Genomic DNA, 20,299 nt, shown 5'->3' with positions numbered 1-20,299 from the left:
TTTTTAAAAAGAAAAACAAGAGAATTTATTATGAATTCTACGAATATATATACTACTATGTATATATATTACTATGTATATACTACTATGNATATATAGATAGATAGATAGATAGATATATTGAAAATTTCTTAATTAAATTCACCTTAAACCTAAATTCTAACGATTAACTCAGTTACAACACTGTTTGAAAAACAAAAAAGCGCTGTTAAAGAGATGCGAGAGCATATAGTCCCATACGCCCTTATAGTCCTTTTTCATACTTATATGGGATTAAACTTTTATTTTCGGAAATTTTTTTTTTACTTTCGAACAAATTTTTAGGATTTTTGCAGTGAAAATAAATAAAATTACACTATTTCCCTTTCCATGAAAATTTCAGTGACTTTCCTTCTCAACATATCAATTAAATCATGCCTAATCCAACGTAAATATATCGTCTGCACGCAGAAGAATTCTTAAAGAATATGAATACTTAATGATCTTCTTCACTTCTTGAAACAAGCGGAAATATCATTTAAAATATCTTTTATTCTAATCAACAATTGGAACAGTTTATAAAGAAAGGGGGAAAATGTCGAAAGAGAAAGAGCGATAGAGGAAAAGATATGGCTATCTATACTTTCTATTCCAGTGTTCAATGAAGTGCGCTCAAGAATTTTTTTTTTCATATTGAGGGGTCGAGATTCTGCGCATGCGTCAGAGAAAGGGGGTCACTGTAAGCGATAGTTTTTGAATTTTTTAACCATCAAAGAAAAGATGACCCATGATCGAACAGAAGCCCATTCGAGCTATGGCACCGCTGTTAGTCACTCGTACGATCATGATTGACAAGGTATGTGGTTAATTTAGAATTTATAACTACTTTTCTTCTTTTTTTTTTAAATTCTAAAAGTTTAAAATTAAATCAATCAATTTTACTTACTCAGTCCGCAGTAAATTTTATTTAAACACTACAGTAAATACAGTTCCTGGGCAAATTATTAGACACACTGTAAAATTTTATGTAAAATCTTAATTATCAGGAGATGATACTATTGTTTTTATGCGACTGAAATCGGTTTGCACTTTTTTCCGTTCGCGTATCAATTGTTTTAATTAGACGAGATATAACATAAATTTGACGATACATTATATAAATATAGATTATTTTTATATCAGGTATAATATTAGTATATTATAATAATTAAACCAAATTATTAGAAGCACTGTAGTTTTTTTAATAATGACATGTTTTGCACGATGTTATATGAAATACTTTTATATTCAAACATACATGCAATGAGATTTTATTCATTAGATTTTTTATATACTTCCAGTTTGTATTTACTTTTAACGTATTGCATTGCAATATTAACTCATTGATACACGAACGTAAACCAGTATAAACCGGTTTCAGCAGCGTCATTACTATGTTGCTATTAAAAACTATAATATTGATTTTGAAGCTGACTACTATGTAGTTTTCGAAATTATAATATTGAACTAAATATTACATGGAAGAGCAACGTATTATTGTAATTATTGAATATTAATTTGGAACCATTATGCTAATTTTGAACCTGCGTCGATTATGAAATTGTTATATTGAAATGGAACTATTAAAATGGCATAGAACTTTGTAAGTAAGTCATTAATACTGTAACTGCTACGTTGGTTATGAAATTATAATATCAAAATACTGTAACGAAACTAATAAAATAGAACTAAAATTTTAAAATAACTCCAATATTAAAATTGAACTACGATATTGTTATTTGAACTATAATATTGAAATAGACTATTCATTTAGATATAAAATAAAGTAATTTTGGAACTATTAACGTTGGTTAAAAATTGGATCGCAAAAATAGAAATATTGAAATGGATTGTTGATTTTGGAACTAAATTATTGGTTCGGGAATTATACTACTTGTAATGAAATTATAATGTTGAAATACTGTAATGGAACTATTGAAAAAAGAACTATAATTTTAAAAGAACTGTTACATCGAGATGAAACTAAAATATTGTTGTTTGAATTATACTGAAATGGGATAATAAAATTATTAATCAATTAATTTCAGAACTATCATATCAGTTATAACATTGAAACACAGAAATAGACCTATTAAAATAGAATGTTGATTTTGGAACTAATTTATTAGTTTGGAAATTATACTGCTTGTCATGAAATTTTCATATTGAAATACCGTAATGGATCTACTGAAAAAAAACTATAATTTTTAAAGAACTGTTATATCGAAATGAAACTAGGATATTGTTATTTGAACTGTAATACTAAAATTATTTAGGCACTTAATCAATTAATTTTAGAACTATTATATCTATTATAAAATTGGAGCAGAGAAATAGATCTATTGAAATAGAATGTTGATTTTGGAAATAAATTATTAGTTTAGGAATTATAATATTAAAATACTGTAATAAAATAATTGAGACAGTACAATAAATTTAAAATCACTGTAAACTATGATATGAAAGGAAACTATGATATTTTTATCTCATGTCGAATATTAAAATACATTTAGGAACTAAATTAATTTGTTTCAGAACTATTATATCAGTTACGAATTTTTAATAAAGAAATAGAACTATTGAAATGGAATATTGATTTTGGAAGTAAATCATTACTACTAGAATTGTTGTATTAGTTATGAAACTATAGTAGTAAAAAATCGTAATGAACTATTGAAACAGAACTATCATTTCAAAACAATTGTAACATTGAAATGAAATAACGATGTTTGTTCTTAAATAAAATTTTGAATCAACTGTTTGATTGCCGTGGAATATTGATCTCAGAGATGAAATATTTTTGAACTATTATATTGAAATTAGAATATTGAAATACTGTAATGAAACTATTGAAATAAGACTATAATATAAAAAAAATCAATTTTAAAATAGAGTTGTGACATTGTCTTTGTAATTATTATATTGAAATAACTATAGCTTGCAATGGAATATGGATCTTAAAGATTGGTTTTGCAATTGGTTAATTTTGAAGGGAACTGGTTTCAGTCACATAAAACAGTAAAGCTGAATAGCATCATCTGATAATTAAGATTTTACATCGACTCTAACAGTGCGTCTAATAATAATCAACCAGGGACTGTAATACTGAAGATATTTTACTTCGGCTCTGTGGTCGGTGCTATAGTTCATCGCTGGGATTTAAACCCGGGTAACCTAATTAGGAGGCGAGCGCTGTATCCCTTGACCCACCACAGCTACTTTTTTAATTTAATTATTTTTAATTTTAGGTAATTCGATTACCATTTATTAGCAATTTTGTTTCTTAAATTAATTAGTGGATTAAGAGATTCAATAGCTAAAAGAAAATTGTTTGCTTCCTAATATGCAAACCATTATAATCGCCATCTATCGTATTTAGTTCCCTTGTGGCAGGTAGTTTTCGTTAAATCTGCCCTGTCAAGAGAGCCGACAGCGGGGTGCAAGAGGGTGCACTTGCACCCCCTGGCTTTTTTTTTTAAAAAAAAACAATTAAAGAAATACAGAAAAGCAATTTTGTTATAAAAAATTTTATTGAAAATATTTTTTTAAAAAAACAAATAATTAAGTAATTATTAATGCATAACAATTAAAAAATTGTTGAATTAAACAAGAATTGGGATCGTCTTGTTTGCTGTCCAAATCTGCTTATAACTTTTTCAATGAATTCTGAGTCATCTTTGATTTTTTTCTGAGCATGCACAAACTTGTCAGATATCTAAGCTATATTTTTAAATTTCATTTAATAAAATATAAGTAATATTTTAATTTCTATTAGTTATTTAGTTTAACAAAGGTGTATAACACAAACTGACTTCTCACAACTGTAACACTTAAATAACACAATAAATACCAATATTAAGCGTACACAAACACGTTAGTATACGAAACTACTGTTTGTATTTATTTGTGTTTCTAAGTCAATAGCCATGCCAGCGCCATCAATACAGTTTATCATGGCAAAATTTGCAGGCACAAGAAATTTGTATTTTTTCTTAAATATCTTGTTAACAATGAAGAAATGTATCTTGAAAAAAATTAGCAGATCTAAGTACATGTAATAACAAAACAAAGTGTAATAACAGAATATTTTAACTTTTTTTTTTGGGGGGGNTTTTTTTTGGGGGGGGGGTAGTTTGTTAGAGGGTTGCACTCCCTTTTATATTATTCTGCTGGCGCCCTTGTGCCCTATATTGTATTGATTTGTATTACAAACATAAATTTATTTTAATTTGAGAAATCTTATTTTTATTTTCAAATATTTTAAATGTCTGGGAGGCTCCGTCCCCTATTCGTTGCACTCACCGTCCCTTGATAATTCGATATTTTTTTTTAAAAGCAAATATCGTTTTGTTAATAAATATATAATTATTAAATTATTAAAGCACATTTTGTTAATGTGTTTTTATCACTTTTTCTGATGTCATCATACGCTATTTTGTTAATAATACTTTGTGCTGTTAATACATAAGTATTTTTTTTCTCGAGTTGCTTCGCTCGTTTGTTGGTAAATTGTCTCTGTTAGTCCAGCTTTGAATGAATGGTTGAACTCTTTCTAAAAATAAACAACATACATATCTTGTGAAATGTTTGATTGTGAAACGTTGAAACGTTTGATTTCACTAAATTTATATGCATAACGATTTGTTTTTTATGCTGCGTAGAAATAACATTTGAAATAAATAATTCTATTCACTATAAATTCCTTTCAATTATAATCATAAAAATCCCTCAATGACTTAACAATAATTCATACATTATATTAATTTAGTGTTTGTAAATACAACATTTTTGAGTTCTTTATTCCAATATGAACTCTTAATATGTATTAAAAAAAATAAAGAAAAATGATGGAAAATTTTTTTAAAAAGTGTACAGCAGGCAGATCTTATTTCATAAAATACATCTCTCTCTCTCTGGCATTAACTATGAAGCACATTAAAACTAAAATATAGCTCCAATTTATCAATAAACCTACGTAAATTAAAAGCATAGTTAAAGCAAAAATGTTAATTTGTTAAAATAGACTTTTCCATTTCATTTCTGCCCCAAGCTTTCTTTGTTCAAGCTTTCTCCGCCCTGCACAAAATCAATTTTCATTTGAATAGTTGTAAACATGCATGTTCATTCCCTTTGTTAATAGTATTTAAATTTTTTGTTGACATCGCAACAAATAGAATTTTTGTACTTTGTGAATGTGTCAGCAGGATAATGATCCTAAGCATACATCCAAAATTGTGATAAATTGGTCAAAGAATCTGTAAAATTTTTCTGTTTAGGATAGAGGGAAACATTCAAAAATTATTCATGTTCTTGTAGTTCATTTACGTCTCACTAGAGCTACACAATGGGCTATTGGCGACGGTCTGGGAAACATCCCTCAGGATGATCCGAGGACATGCCATCACAATTTTGATCCTCTGCAGAGGGGATGGCACCCCCGCTTCGGTAGCCCGACGACCTGCACGCGAAACCGAGCACTTTACGGTAGAACAGTTTAACGAGGACCCATACCGCACACCCTCGGACCCTACGCAGACTGATCCAAGTGGTCACCCACCCGCACACTGACGGCAGCCAGTGATGCTTGACTTCGGTGATCTGCTGGGAACCGTGTCTTAACGATCAGTCCACTACGGGACCAAAAATTATTCTAGTTTTAAATTTAGGAATGCTTGAAAAATCCGCAATTTTAAAGTATGAAAATTTTTGTTTTCGAGCACGCTATGTGTCCAAATTACATTGTAGTATTTTCCATTTTTATTGTCAAATTTGTTTTATATTTGTAATCTTAATTTTTGGTACACTAATGTTTTTAACATTTTATTAAATATCTACAAAATGAATTTCCATAAAGTTTTAAAATGACTACTTTTGAAATTCTTTTCAGGCGTCTCTTAAAGTATTTATTTTCTGCATCCTTTTTATCCAGTCAAGTTACTCCCTTCCTGCCAGCTCTGAGGTGGAAGCACAAAATTCCTCCCTGCTCATACCTAAAATCTTACCTGAAAGCATTAATACCTTAAATGAACACAATGATCATGCGAAAAAAGAACAGACAAATTCTTCAAGCGCAGACTTGCAGAGTGACTCAGAAAGACTAAAAATAGACTCAACTGTAGATGCCAAAAACTCTAAGATAAGGTTACGCCCCACAGAAACACCCATGAGACCTAGAAAAAACAAAAATGACTTATTTTCTTTTAGCAAAGAATTTTCGAGAAACAAAGAGAGAGAAAGGAACACGAAGCCACCCGTAGTCTTGAAAAGGGATAAAATCCCTGAGAGTGAAGAACCTTATTTTGAAAGAAAACCGGCTTTGTTACTTCGCTTCTTTCCTGATGGTACGGCTGTACTCATTTCCAAATTCCAATTGCATTTGCATGTCAAGCCCAAAGAAGTCAAATTCGGCTCTGATGAAGATCTAAAGATGGAAGACGAATCGTATGACTACAACCCGAGCGACATTCTTAACGATGGAAAAAGCTTCGAAGTGTCATATAAGCGTGTAGAAGCGATCCCAACTTTTAAGGAACAAAATTTAGAGGACGACTCAGACACCAAGCTAAGTGACGACTTGTACAGTGACGAAGATTTAAGTCATAAGGATCATGAGTTTGTGACACCTTCCTACACTTCAACGAAGTCTCTTGATGGTACAGTGAGACCCATACCGTTAGTGGAAACTACATCCCTACTCCCTGAAACAACAGCAACTATCCCAGTAACGCTATCAACTGAAACAGCGATTCCGGATGTTTCAAATAAAAGTGAAGAATCTACTAATGACAATGAAAACCCATTTTTTGTCATGACTGTTGGACAAATGTCTTCACTACAGCAGCAGTATGATCCTGTACAAGCTCTGCCCCTAAAAAGTACTTCTGAACTTCAGACAGAAAGGCCTGAAGTATCAACAAGTGCTGAGAGCTCGACAGCAACTACGGAATCAGTCCAAACAACGCCTCTATCGCATTTGCCTGCTCAAACAACAGATTCGAACACGATATTGTTGCAAACTGACCCCACAGCTACTACAACTAAGTGCTTGAGTTTTCAGAACCAGTTATCTTTAGTTTTGTCCACAGAAGACAACATCGACAATTCTTTGCTAAAGAAGCATATTTTACCAACGCAAGATTGTAACAACACAGAGTTTGATGGCAATAATGAGTTAGCTAAAATCCAATCCCTAGAGACCACCACTATAGAAATCCCGACAACCACAACTCCCATAACAACAACAACAACAACGGTACCCACAACTACTGAGAAAGCCACAACAACTCCCCCACAAAGTGGTAATCTTCTTGCACCATACCTTGCTTCGCGAATGTCAGTGAATCCTTCAAAGCCAGATGTCGTAGTGGTCACTTCTTTACCCGTTTTGATTGACCTGAAAAACAGGAGAGACCACGCGGTGACTAGTGTCCCTTCCTGGCGAGAAGTAACAGTCGGAGTGGTCCGAGATCAACAAGGGCAGCCTCTGAAACCGAGGTACAACAACTGGACAGCCCATTTAAGAGGGCTTCGAAAAAAGTCAGATAATAAGTTTTGGAATGAGTTGACCACTCCGAGGAATGACATTAAGCCAATTCCCCAACAACAACCTATTCAACAAGCTCCGAGTCAAATAAATCGGGCTTTCTGGACAGACTTGCAACGAGATAAGCAATCAATGTACAATCCTCCGCAAAGAAAGAACACCATGAATACCCAACCCTATGTTGCCAACCCGCCAAAGAACTATCCAACTATAAGTGCGAATCAATTTGCAGTGTGGAGAAATCGAGATGACGTTGGCGATAGATGGAATCGTAATCAAATGGAAAGTACATATAACAATGCGTTTTATCCACCGCACGATATCATGAGGATGAAAGGACCTCAAGTGAATGCCCAAAGGAACTTTGATCGACAAGAAGTAAGTATAAACAATTTTTGAGAATAAATAAATTTATAAAATAATTAAATTTACATACGAGAGTGTAGTGTATCTACCACTACAAAAATATAATTCTAATACACTAGTATATAAGACAATGTTAACTCGATTCTATGGAGAGGTACCTTTTCATAGATGAAGGTTGACATTGACGATAACAACTCTCCCCACATTGGTATCCTTTGGACGTTATGTAAACACGCCTACCTTGGCAGAAGTGCCCACTACGATTTGAACACGCCTACTTCGATGGATAGTGAGGATTAAACAGTTGACTTGCTACTTGTGACTGCGACATTGTCCTCCTCACGCTGTTGCTTCTCAGTCTCGATCACACACAACGCATACACTCGATTGCTAATGGCAACACAGGAGCCCTCGTGAACTTAATACAGCTCTCACGATCAGTACTCAAAAAGTCTGGTGATCTTAATATATTTTTCCCGGTTTCTCACAAAACAGCAATAAATCGACTAGTGGTATCCATTCATCGAATTCTATCACAGATATAATTCTGGTGGGGGATTACCGTAGTGCATCTACCACTACAAAAATATAATTCCAATTCACTGGTATATAAGACATGTTAACTCGATTCCGTGGAGAGGTACCTTTTCATAGATGAAGGTTGACATTGTCGATAATTACACTATATCCACAGAAGGTAAATAAATTTCTGTTACTTTCAAATGGAATCATAGCAATTATGCGATTTAAATCAAGTTTTTTAACGACAAAAAAAGAAAAAAATTTGGGACAGTTTTTTTAATCGAAAATCCTTCGAAAAGAGAAAAAAAATTTTCAGTCATTACCAAAATTTTTGAGAAAAAATATTTAACACATCTAGCTATAAAAATAATGAATTGTGGGAAGGCAAAAGGATCTCAATTCACCTTAGAAAATTAAGGGGACGCTATATCAGGGAAATACTTTTCATGGAGGCGGATTCCATTCCACCTCCATTGGCATTTCAAAATGTATACTTTAGAAAGTGAATGCAGGTAAACCTAAGAGAAAACCATGAATTTTGAAATGCTGAAAAAATACTTTCAAAATATCAAAATTCAATAGCAGAATTACTTTGCCTCTACATAATCCTGCCATAATTTGTTTGCATTTTAATAGTTTGAATATTCTTCACCATTTAAATTTTCTTAATATAACCGTCATTGAATAGCCAACCCAATTTTGAGTTTACGCCTACCAATGTTCAACTCCGTAGCCTTGTAATTTTGAACCTAATCCAGAAGAAAAGCGAACTCCTAGAGTCAAGTATTGCGGAAAATTTTGCCTTCTTAGAGAATTTTTTGGTGGAACTAACCCACATTTGTTTTACATGGAGAGGAAAATCACGAAAACCTTCCACGGTTAGCCTGACTGCAAAAGTACTCTAATTCATGATTCATCTACCACTGAGGATAATTTGCGACTGACACTCGATCCTCCGAGGCACCGCGTCTCATCAAATGGTCTTCTCTATTCATGGTCACCCGATGGTCTTCCCTATTTTGATTTGATCTCACTTTTTCTAGACTTCAAATTTTAAATTACTAATGAAGGTTGAAAGCACAGTATAACGCCCTCTTAAGAGAAACTCGATTAGAAATTTTTGGAGATTTAAAAGTTTAATAAATCGAAGTAGAAACAAGTTCATATTGCTAAGATCCAGAAAATAGTTTTTTGCAGAGTTATTTGAATGTGTTAAGGATTGCAGAACGTAAGAACGATAATTAAGTTGTTCGTTTTTGTTTTGTTTTTTCTTCATTAAAAATTATATTATTTCCTTCCAGAACAAACCTTACCCTTCCTGGAACAATGGTAATATGCAGCATAGTGGGAGACGCTGGTGAAATCACGTATTATAAATATAATGATCAAAACTGGTTGGTCAAATATCAACTGATCAAACTGAAGTTGACCTGAAGATAAAGATTTGACATCGGTGGAACAAAGAAAAGACTAGATTAAAATTCAACAGGGTATTTATTAATAAGAAAGAAAACGAATATTTTTGTGTGGGCCGGAGTGCTAAAAAGGATGAAATAGGATTTATGAGGATGTATGTGTAAATATAGTTCGTTCACCAGGAGTTGGCACTTGGCTCCACCCCCTCGGACGAAGAGTTCATTTCAGGGCGGGATGAGAAACGTCTCCGCTTTTGAAAATCAGACAACCCTTAATGCGCGCCAAACACAAACAGTGATTTCATTTTCAGTCACTTACTTCGCTTTATCATCTGCTATTATACCTTTCGTTACTCTAGCTAATTAAATATATTGCAGCAAAATGTCTCAAAAAGGATAAACTATTCACTCAAAAGAGAGAAATATCAGCAAATTTATGAAATATTTAATGTTAAGAAAATGCTCATAAGGATAGCGAAATAAATATTTTTGTCATACGATCGACAAATAGCAACCTTGTTTCAGGATTGTTCACATCCTTCTTTGCAAAATAACGAAATAGAATCGTCGGATACTACGTGAGGAAAGCACAGAGCCTAGTGCCAACTCCTGGTGAACGAACTAAACTTTGTTTTTCTCAATCTGTTTTTATTACTGTCTCAACTAGAACATAATCAGTTGCGAATAGTTTTCATATGTTCCTATATTTTGAATGTATTTGTTATAAATGTGAGTTCTTTATATTACCTCATTGCAAGATATGTATTTGTTCTTAACAATTAACTTGAGCGCTACGAAATGTGTACTGAGAGCTTTATACTTGCGGCAAACCTAACATCATAGCACATATACAAGTCGTGACAAAGTAATCACTTTGCTGCTACACTGTTAAAATTTTCATTCTAAAATTATGGTAAAATAACTGGCAGCTGCCTGTCCATCCGATTAACTGTAAAGTTTATGGACATTTTTTTTACTTTTATGGTTTTGAAACCATTTACAAAAAGTATGGTTATAAAACCATGAATACAAAACTATACGGTTTTTTAACCATTTTCAAAAACATAAAAAAAAATTTAATATTTAACTAGGCATAGGAGCTCGGCTTTTCGTAAGGTAATGGGCATTGGAGAGTGCCGGACACTGGAAATTCTTCATGTATTGAAGGGAGTGAAGAAAACATTGTGGTGTCAACACTCGGACTCAAGCTCTGCCGGTTATGAGATTGACAGATAAGCCAGCTCGGCTATGAGTTTATAAACAGTTTTTCTCAAACTTAACAACTTGATTACCATTTTATTTATGGTTATTTGACTGTTTTAATTAAATATGGTAAAATAGCCATTCAATAAATTGTTACTTAATCATTTTTCCCGGGAAATTTCTAACAGTGAAGGCGTGACAAAGTGATGACTACAAAATTAGTCAACTTCTCTTTCTTTATTTCCTTGCAAACGCATTAAGTTTATAAATAGCTGTCTGACTAATTGGAATTAATTTTAGTTCAACGTCTATAATACGTAGAATAATGAAGGAAAAAAATCACTCTTTTTTAAGAAGAAAAAACGGTTTTTCAATACGTAAAATATTACTCAGATGATTTCAAAATCTATCGACTTGAGAGAACAGTAGTTCAATACTATGAGATCAGCATTTTTATTCGCTGCGTTTGCTGAGATTAGAGATACGATTGCAAAGAATTAAGTTGTTAAAATATGGAACAACAAATTGCGAGGTTTATGCTTTGTAAAATTGTTGTTTTTATTTAAGCATTAAAACATGTTATAAGTTTAAATTAAATGGGAAAATCTTACTTTAAAATGATATAGTTTAGTGAATTTCAAACCAAATGCTGTTAAGAACAAAAGTTAGAACGATATGTTATTGCAAAAAAAAAAAAAAATTATAATAAAATAATTGTTAAAATTTTTAGCGTTTTTGTGCTAAAAAATTTGTTAGTAACATAACAATATGTCAAACATAATGATACTAATGACTTATGTAAAGAATATCAGGCATAAGTCATTGTTTTTCTACTAAAAAATTTGCCAGTATGATAACGATATTAATGACTTATGCCAAGAATATCAGGCATTTCCAGCAAAATTTACACGCAATCGCATTAGATTTGCCGCAAGTATATGTTGTTTTTCTTTTTGTTTCTTTTTTTTTATTGAATGGAATATTTACGGCTGTGCCAAAGATGTGTTTGTAATCGTTTTTTTTTCCCTAATGGATAGCATTTTTAATAAAATGCAGATAGATTTCACATAGTTCTCTTAAAATAAATAAAATATCAATGAAAAGAAGTCATTTGGTTTTCCTTGAAAGCAAACGAATGAAATCAATGAACATTTAAAAGGTATTTATGAAAACTTTTTATACGCGTTCGTAAAATGGATTTAACCTTTTCAATTGCTTTAATTTAACATTCCAAAAATCCTTGAAAAAAATATCAAGCAATTTCAATGATTTTTGAGAGAAAATGAACTACGTATCCGCTTCTCAGGAAAGAGGTAAAGAAGGCAAAGTACTAAATGAATGCATTCAATAAATAGTAGTTGGATTCATGTTTTATCTTGTTTGAAACTTAACTCGGCAAAATCAAAGATGTAGATGTCTTGTATCAAAAGGCAGCGACGACTAGCAGTTTTGAAATAGTCTAAAAGAAGGCCTTAAATTAAATGTTGTTGGATTCATGTTTCATCTTGTCTGAACTCAACTCAGCAAAATGTACGATTATCTAGTTAAGTTTTTATATCAAAACAGAGTTACGACAAGCAGCTTGACCCCTTAACGATTGGTAAATTTTCAAGAAAACGGTCATAAAAGTGCCTTTTTTGCCAAATACACGTATTTGATTAGTGCTGGTAGCTAGTTTAAAATAAACTAACTATCTACAATTACTTTAAAAATATCCTGATACTGCCACCTGGTGTGTGAAATGAGAAATAAAATTTTTTCCGGGCAAAAGAGTTAGAGAATTAGTTTTATTCTTATTGCCGCATTACTACTGAAAACTCCAGTCCGGAAATTTCACGGGAGCCAGAAATAAAGGGCGAAACCTCACCCCGTCATTTTCAAGGAAGGGGTTAAATACTTTCCAGATTAGGTTTGCAAATGATAATGGTATTTGAATCTAGGAAAAGGTAACATTAATTGTCGCTTTCGTTATCCAAGTATAAATCCTGTTAGTTGTATCCAGCTACGTTTCATTTCGTTTTCTTTTTTCTCTACACCAAAGCTGCATGAATCATTGATTAACTAATTCAGTCTTTTAATTATAAAATAATTATCAAACTTTAATCAAGGTAAGAAACATACATTTTGAACACATATTAAACATTATTTTTTAAATATTTCGATTATTTTTTTATTATTTTACGCTAGGACATATTTCATAAATAATGTTTTTTTTTTACTTGTCGGAATACACTTGTTACTATATGTTCTGGCACCGTTATCACTAACAGAGGCAAAAATGTTGTCGAATACTTTACTACATAATTAAGACTTGTATATTTGTAATATCTTGTAAATTATTTTTGATTTTGATTTTTGTTTATGTCATGTTTCACTTATTTACGGATAAACATTGTATGAATTATTAAAAGTACATTTATTCAATGTAATGTTTGCGAATGTGTAATTTCCTCATAAAAGCTAACTCGCATAAATGTACCGTTGTTTTTAATGCTATGAGTAAAACCAGTAAAATCTACCATCTAGACGAATCATTTAATCATACAGCAACTCGTACAATTCAATGTAATAATAAGTAACCAGTACAGGGCAAAATATTAAAAAAAAAAAAATTTAATTAAAAAAATTGTGATTGTTTTATTACGATCCCTGGTTACCCATTGATCAAATGCTTTTTTTTTTCTGGTTTGACTCCGTTAAAAGCCACAACATTTCAAATCATGGGTTGCAAAAACTGTCTCAATGAATGTTTGTCGTCGGATTGGTATTCAAATCCTGGCTATATACGAGTTTCAAGACGTCACAAAATACTTCTTCAGTATTCATATTTATATTGAAATCACCGTCAAGACAGTAATTGTTAGTTAATAATAAAAAGAATATAAAAATACTTTAAATTATTATTAAGTAAATACATTAAGAGAGAATATAAAAAGAGAAAAAGAATTCTAAAAAAAAATTATCAAGCAGCAGCGGTCGCCATAACAACACATGCAATGACGACTCATGACTTACTATTACTCTTGAACACAGTTGAAAAGGACGATGACGTCCAAGTAAAGTGCACACGCCATCAAATCCAAAACAAGACCCATTTTGCCAATGGGTTAAAATACATTATTCAGTTAATATTAAGTTTATATTGGAGTACGACTTGCTGCACTTAGTTAGTAGACCTGCTCCTGTTTTCAAAATTTATCATAGTGAATTAAATTACTACAATTGTTCTTGAATTATCCTGAATTGCATTTTTACTTATAATATTGGCGAAATCTGAAAATATACTGATATGTAAGACGTAAATAGGAAAATTCAAACCAACAAATTACCGACATGTAATGTGTACACTTCGCGGCGCGTTGCACTATTCAATGGCGTCTCTTCAGAGGAGCAAACTGACGTAATGAAAGCGTTGTTGTTGGCTCTTAAGGCAAGTGGTGCGTTTGTTCTTGTTTTCAAGTGGCGCCTTCTATGGCCAAGAATTCGACTTTTGCCACACTCAAGCATCACACCTGGACGAACCCATTTATACATCTATCCACAGATCATAATTTTTCTTTGAACCAGAGAACGATCAATGTCCAATTCATTACCCTCAGAGGCATAATTTGTTATGGGAACATGGAGGATTTTGACCCAAAAGATTTAACGTGCACCAGTCACCATTTACTACACGGGGAGTCTTTGGCCGTTCTCAGAGACGTGAGTCCATCGAGCTGCCACCAGGCCATTCCGACCAATGAAAGTATTAAATATAGTTATTGGACCTTAAGTCCCGACGATATTCCTCATCGAGCTGCGGTGGCTCAGGGGATAGAGCGTTCGCCTTCCAATGGGGCGAGCTCAGTAGATACGAATTCCGCATCCGGCTTGCACCGACCGCAGTGCTGACGTGAAATATCCTCAGTGGTAGACGGATCATGGATTAGAGTCCCCTTGCCGTCAAGCTAACCATGGGAAGTTCTCGCGGTCTTCCTCTCCATGTAACGCTAATGCGGGTTAGCTCTATCAAAAAGTCCTCCATGAAGGCAAATTTCTCCCAATACTCGATCCAGGAGTTCCCTCGTCTTCTGGATTGGGTTCAAAATTACAAGGATACCTAGTTGAACATTAGTAGTCGTAAACCCATAAATTTGGGTCAGCTGTTCAACGACTGTTATAAAATAAAATTAGATATTCTTTATCGGGCCGGGTAGCCTGGCTGATAGAGCACTGGGTCCATGTCCAAATGGTCCTGGGTTCGATCCCCGCTGAAACAAGACTCCCCGTGTAGCAAATAGTGACTGATGCACGTTAAATCTGTAGAGTCACAAAGTCCTCCATGTTCCCATAACAAATCATACCTCTGGTGGTGCTTATCCAGGAGTTCCCTTGTCTTCTGGATTGGGTTCAAAATTACAAGGATACCTAGTTGAACATTAGCAGTCGTAAACTCAACACTGGGTCGGCTGTTCAACGACGGTCATAAAATAAAATAAGATATTCTTTATCTTTTTGATGGGTTCAATATTAAATGTTTTAGTTCAAAATATTGCAGGATATTAGCATGTTGATCATCAACTTATTGCTTAGTAGCCATAAAACTAATATGATATTTACAGGGAAGGAAAAAATTAAAATATTTTGTCAAATCATGTGCATTTACTCGGAATTGTGTATCTGTGAAATAAAATAAGTTTGCAGACTGCTCGCAACAGTTATTTTGTCAACATTAGTGCGCGGCTCCTAAAAATAAGTAATTAAAGAAAATTTCAAATATTTACAGTAAATCTTTTTATTTGGTTTAAAATTATAACACCACAGAAGTACTACATAGTCACAATAATTTATCGTAGCAAAAATCCTCTAAACTTCTATTGTCACAAATGATCACATTTGCGGAGAATTTTAAATCCTTTTTTTTATTAACAAATTGATTAAATTTTTACCTGTGATAAGATCACCAATGTTTTTTATTTAAAAAAAAAAGAGAGTTATAACATAAAGGTTTTATTTTAAATGTATTATTCAATTTCCTCAGAAAACATGTAATTTTATATAAATCGTTATCACTTTAGGGGGTTTGCCATTGATATCAATAAAAGTAGTTGCTTGTGATATCGATATCAATGTGTGTTTAACTGGATTATCATTAATAATTTAAAAATGTTTACAGATACACAAAATAGACTAATTTCTATATGATTATTAAACTGTGCAGAAGTGTGCAAAGCAGACTTCGTGAATAGGCATGATAAAAGCTTTAATAGAAATTTTATATGGACTTATTTCACTCTTTTTGAGCTACATTTTTTATCTGAATCTCGTGTTTCCTGAATCACGTGTTAACGGATTAAAATTACCTTGAAAACTGATTTAAAAAAAGAATCTATTTTGACAGTTCCATGAGAGAAAATAAAAAAAACTTCTAGAACTTTAAAAAAATCTACAAGTACCGTTTTAAAAAAAAAAATTAAAAATCTAAGGTTTAAATGCAAGAACAACCAATATCAATGCTTGACTGAAATTCACGCATTCTGATTATCTGTGAGAAAGCCAGACAGATAATCGCTTTTTTTAAAACTCATGCCGTGTTAGAAAGCAGAACGTACTTATTGCAATACTTTAAAACATAGTTGGCAGTATTTTGTAGTTTGAAAGTTGGTGTGTTCTTGCATTTAAGCGACAGAAATAATCGTCGAAAGTTTGTTTGTGGTGTCACAAATTAATAACCATGGCGGTAATACCCATCGCCGGAATAATGAGATTTCCCGTAGACTACAGGCTGCTTGTAAATGGCTCGTGGTTCGTAGTACAGCGTCGAGTGCTTTTGGTATGAAACAGGTAATGGCTCATCATAGACTAAAGCTCTTTGTTTAGGATAAATAACAGGAACTGGCTCATTGTAAACTAAAGCTGATTTCTTTTGGTAAGCAATTGGAGCTGGCTCATAATAAGAGGTTTGTTTCTGGTAGACAGGTTCTGGTTCGCTGTAGACTACTGGCTGAGGAATAACAACAGCTGGCTGTTCCTGTACAATAGGGACTAGTTGACCCCCGTGAGTTGACTGTTTTGTTTGTGTAACTGCACCGTAGTTGCCGTAGGGATCATGTGCAGCGTGGCGACTGTATTGAAGCTCGTTGCTGGCTCCGAGGTTTACACGAGCGTCGTAAGCTTGATCCAATTTGTATCCTTGCTCGTTGGCTGCTGCTCGTCCATGAGCGTCGTAGGCCTCATCAGCTGATTGAGAATCGTAGTGCAGATTGCCATAGCCTGGACCATCAAAACTCTGGTGGTTGACTTCAGCTACCTTAGAACTTCCACCGATGCCTAAAAAGATAGAATGAACATTCTGTCATCAACACTTAAATCCTACCAAACATACTCAATGACCAACTTAAAACAGAGTGTTCAGAAATTATTGCTCTTCGTATACATTTTTGATACCTTATCAAAGTCTAATATACACATTAGAAATATAAATTTTTGTTTTCGGGAGAGAGAAAACATTATTACTTTTGACGAATCATTATCGAAATGACTTTAAGACAGTTTCCTTAACGGATGAAGCAATAACGTATGAGAGAATCTGTCTAATAACTATTACTATGCTATTACTACGGAATAATAATAACTATTAACGGAATATTTCAACTCTTACTAAACTATTAATACGGAAAATATAATTTCAGAATACAACTTAGTTATCCCCACGAATTTCTTTTCATTAAAGCATACAGAAAATGAGTAAACATTTTTAATCTAAATGATTTAGATTAACGCAATAGGTTTAGAAAATAGAGTTCGGTTGAATATAAATTTGTTTAGAAGGAAGAGCGCAGACGCAGACATAGACTATGGAATATAAACTAGAAACAAGACACAAACTATTTTGCACGAATGTATCACTCGTGCAAAATAGTCTATGTCTTGTTTTCTAGTTTATATTCCATCTCAAAGGTAATCTCATTTTCTCTTTAAATAAACAAATATTTTCATTAAGGACGATTTCCATTTAAGTGTTTACCGAAATAAATTATAAAAATAAAATGTTCCTTATTGGTTGTCAAGATGTTCTGTACCAACCTGGTGCATTGAGGTAACTCTTGTGAGATGTATGAGCATTCTTGGCTATTCCATCGTGAACAGCGTCTGTCCTGGCTGCATTGACGTCTCTGCTGGCTGCGCTGCTGAAAGCTGACACTTCAGCTGTCTCTTTTACGTCGGCTACCGATGCGTGACCAGGAGCTATTTTGGCTTCGTGAGTCTTTTGAGCAAAGGCTGCTTGACCTGCGAATGATATTAAAACTCTCAGTTGATTTCGGTAGAAAAATATTTCAATGCATAAATTGTAAGAACTGTATGTAAATCAAAGCGTTAAATTAAAATCGTTGTGGCTCTGAAGATAGAGATTTTGCATAGACCCGAATCAAGTTTCTTTTTAAAGCACTGACTCTTTAAAGATATTCATAGATATTTTATTCATAGATATTGCTATTCTCGACTTATTTTAACTATTTCGATGCGAATATCCCTAAGCAATCAAGGTTAAAATTCCTTTAAGACATTAACTTTATTTAAGATTTATTAACTTTGGTTTAAAATTTCATTTTCAAGATTGTGACTTATCATTTCATGGTAAATTTTAAATTTCACTTTGTTCCATTGGTATTTTTTTTCAAAATATTACACAGAAAGAAGATATTAGTCAATCAGGTAAGACAAGAAGAAACATTAATGTAACCTTTTTTTTAAAGTATATTTACAGAAAATACTATTATTACTATTTGTCTTCAAATGGAGATTACTGGCTAAGATTATATAATTTTTTCAAAAAAGGTGATTATTAGTTAATCGTAATAATTTATTTCAGATAATATATCAGTCATGTATCATGGTAGCCATAAACTCAAAATTGGGTCAGCTGCTCAACGACGGTTGTAAAATAAAATTCCTTTAAAACTATTGCCACATGATAAACACGAATAATACAGTATGGAAGCGAGAACAATTTTACTTTTTCACATTTAGCTCTTTGATTCTGTATTTTTTTTAAAAAGTTAATCAGTATTAAATTCACTTTAATTGCTAAATTTTTTACATAAACACTACATATGGCATGATGCTTATTCTCATTGTACGATAATAAGATGCGTAACATGCTTTTTCACCTTCGCAATTAGTGCTTAGATTTTTTTGTTAGAAGCGTCGCCATTTCGTTTTCATTCAACATAATATTCCATCAAAAAAAAGAAAAAAAACCAACAAATTTACAGAACTGAACATTAAAAATCTCACTTTCTTCACATTGATCATTAAACGTCATTGATGAAATAAAAAGGAAAACGAAAGACGATTTCGAGCATATAACCTAATAGTCCATAAAAGTTCTAAATTTCTTAGTTCCAAGAATAGTTTCATGTCTCTGAGTAATATCGCTTTACTTTTCGGAATTACACAAGGACAACTATTATTTTTAGTTCAATATTAGCTGAGAAAAAAAAAGTTAGCAGTACGACATACAATTTTAAGACATTTTTTTAAAATCAACCTGGCGAAATGATTAGGCGCACTATAAGATTCTATGTAAAATCATATTATCCGGTGATATTATTCAGCTTTATTGTTTTTACCTGACTGAAATCGGTTAGAACTTGTTTATGTTCGTGTATAAAATTGGTTAAATTAGATGATATATTATATAAATATAGAATATTCATTATATCAGGTATTATATTAGTATATTATAATAATGAGACCAAATTACGAGGCACACTGCACTTTGTTAATAATTACATGTTTTGCACGAGTTTATATACTTTTACATTTAAACATAAGTGTAAGGAGTTTTTATTCATTAGATTTTTATATACTTCCTATGTGTATTTATTTTTAATGTACTGCATTACAATGTTAACCGATTGTTACACGTTCGTAAGCAAGTGCAAACCGGTTTCAGTCGTGTTAAAACAATAAAGCTGTATAGTATTACATGATAATTAAGATTTTACATTGAATCTTTAGTGCGTCTAATATTTTGGCTAGAGATTGTAGACTGTTATATTCATAAAAATCTTTATTTTTTTTTCTAGAATATTAAAGTTACCAAAAAAAATTTGAGATTTTGTTAAAATTGGGCGACAACTACAACATTTCAAACTCCTTCACGTAACAAATTTGTTAACCTCTGAACATAACTATCGCGTTATTGAAGGGTTAACCTATTTTTTTTTTTTTTTTTTTTTTTTCCAAT

General features: G+C 32.4%; 2 protein-coding genes across 2 annotated transcripts in view; one reads left to right on the top strand and one right to left on the bottom strand.

Annotated features, from left to right (window-relative positions):
* Window positions 1–706: 706 nt before the first annotated feature.
* On the top strand, window positions 707–10,258 carry LOC107440165 (uncharacterized). The gene is made up of 3 exons (XM_016053007.3): window positions 707–835; window positions 5,906–7,939; window positions 9,751–10,258. Exons 1-3 carry the CDS (start codon window positions 767–769, stop codon window positions 9,808–9,810), a joined length of 2,163 nt encoding a protein of 720 aa, XP_015908493.2. The 5' UTR covers window positions 707–766; the 3' UTR covers window positions 9,811–10,258.
* A 5,567-nt stretch (window positions 10,259–15,825) lies between these two features.
* Window positions 15,826–20,299, bottom strand: part of LOC107440163 (uncharacterized) — an 11,965-nt gene continuing 7,491 nt past the window's right edge. The window contains exons 3-4 of the mRNA XM_016053005.3: window positions 18,133–18,336; window positions 15,826–17,376 (exon numbers count right to left, since the gene is read on the bottom strand). Of these exons, the coding sequence (XP_015908491.1) occupies window positions 16,772–17,376; window positions 18,133–18,336 (809 nt within the window). The 3' untranslated portion in view covers window positions 15,826–16,771. The remainder of the gene's footprint in view (window positions 17,377–18,132; window positions 18,337–20,299) is intronic.

The sequence above is a fragment of the Parasteatoda tepidariorum genome, chromosome 2 (assembly GCF_043381705.1).
Source record: "Parasteatoda tepidariorum isolate YZ-2023 chromosome 2, CAS_Ptep_4.0, whole genome shotgun sequence".
Classification (NCBI taxonomy): Eukaryota; Metazoa; Arthropoda; class Arachnida; order Araneae; family Theridiidae; genus Parasteatoda; species Parasteatoda tepidariorum.
Note: the sequence above shows the minus strand (reverse complement) of the source record. Positions and strands in the feature narration are given on the sequence as shown.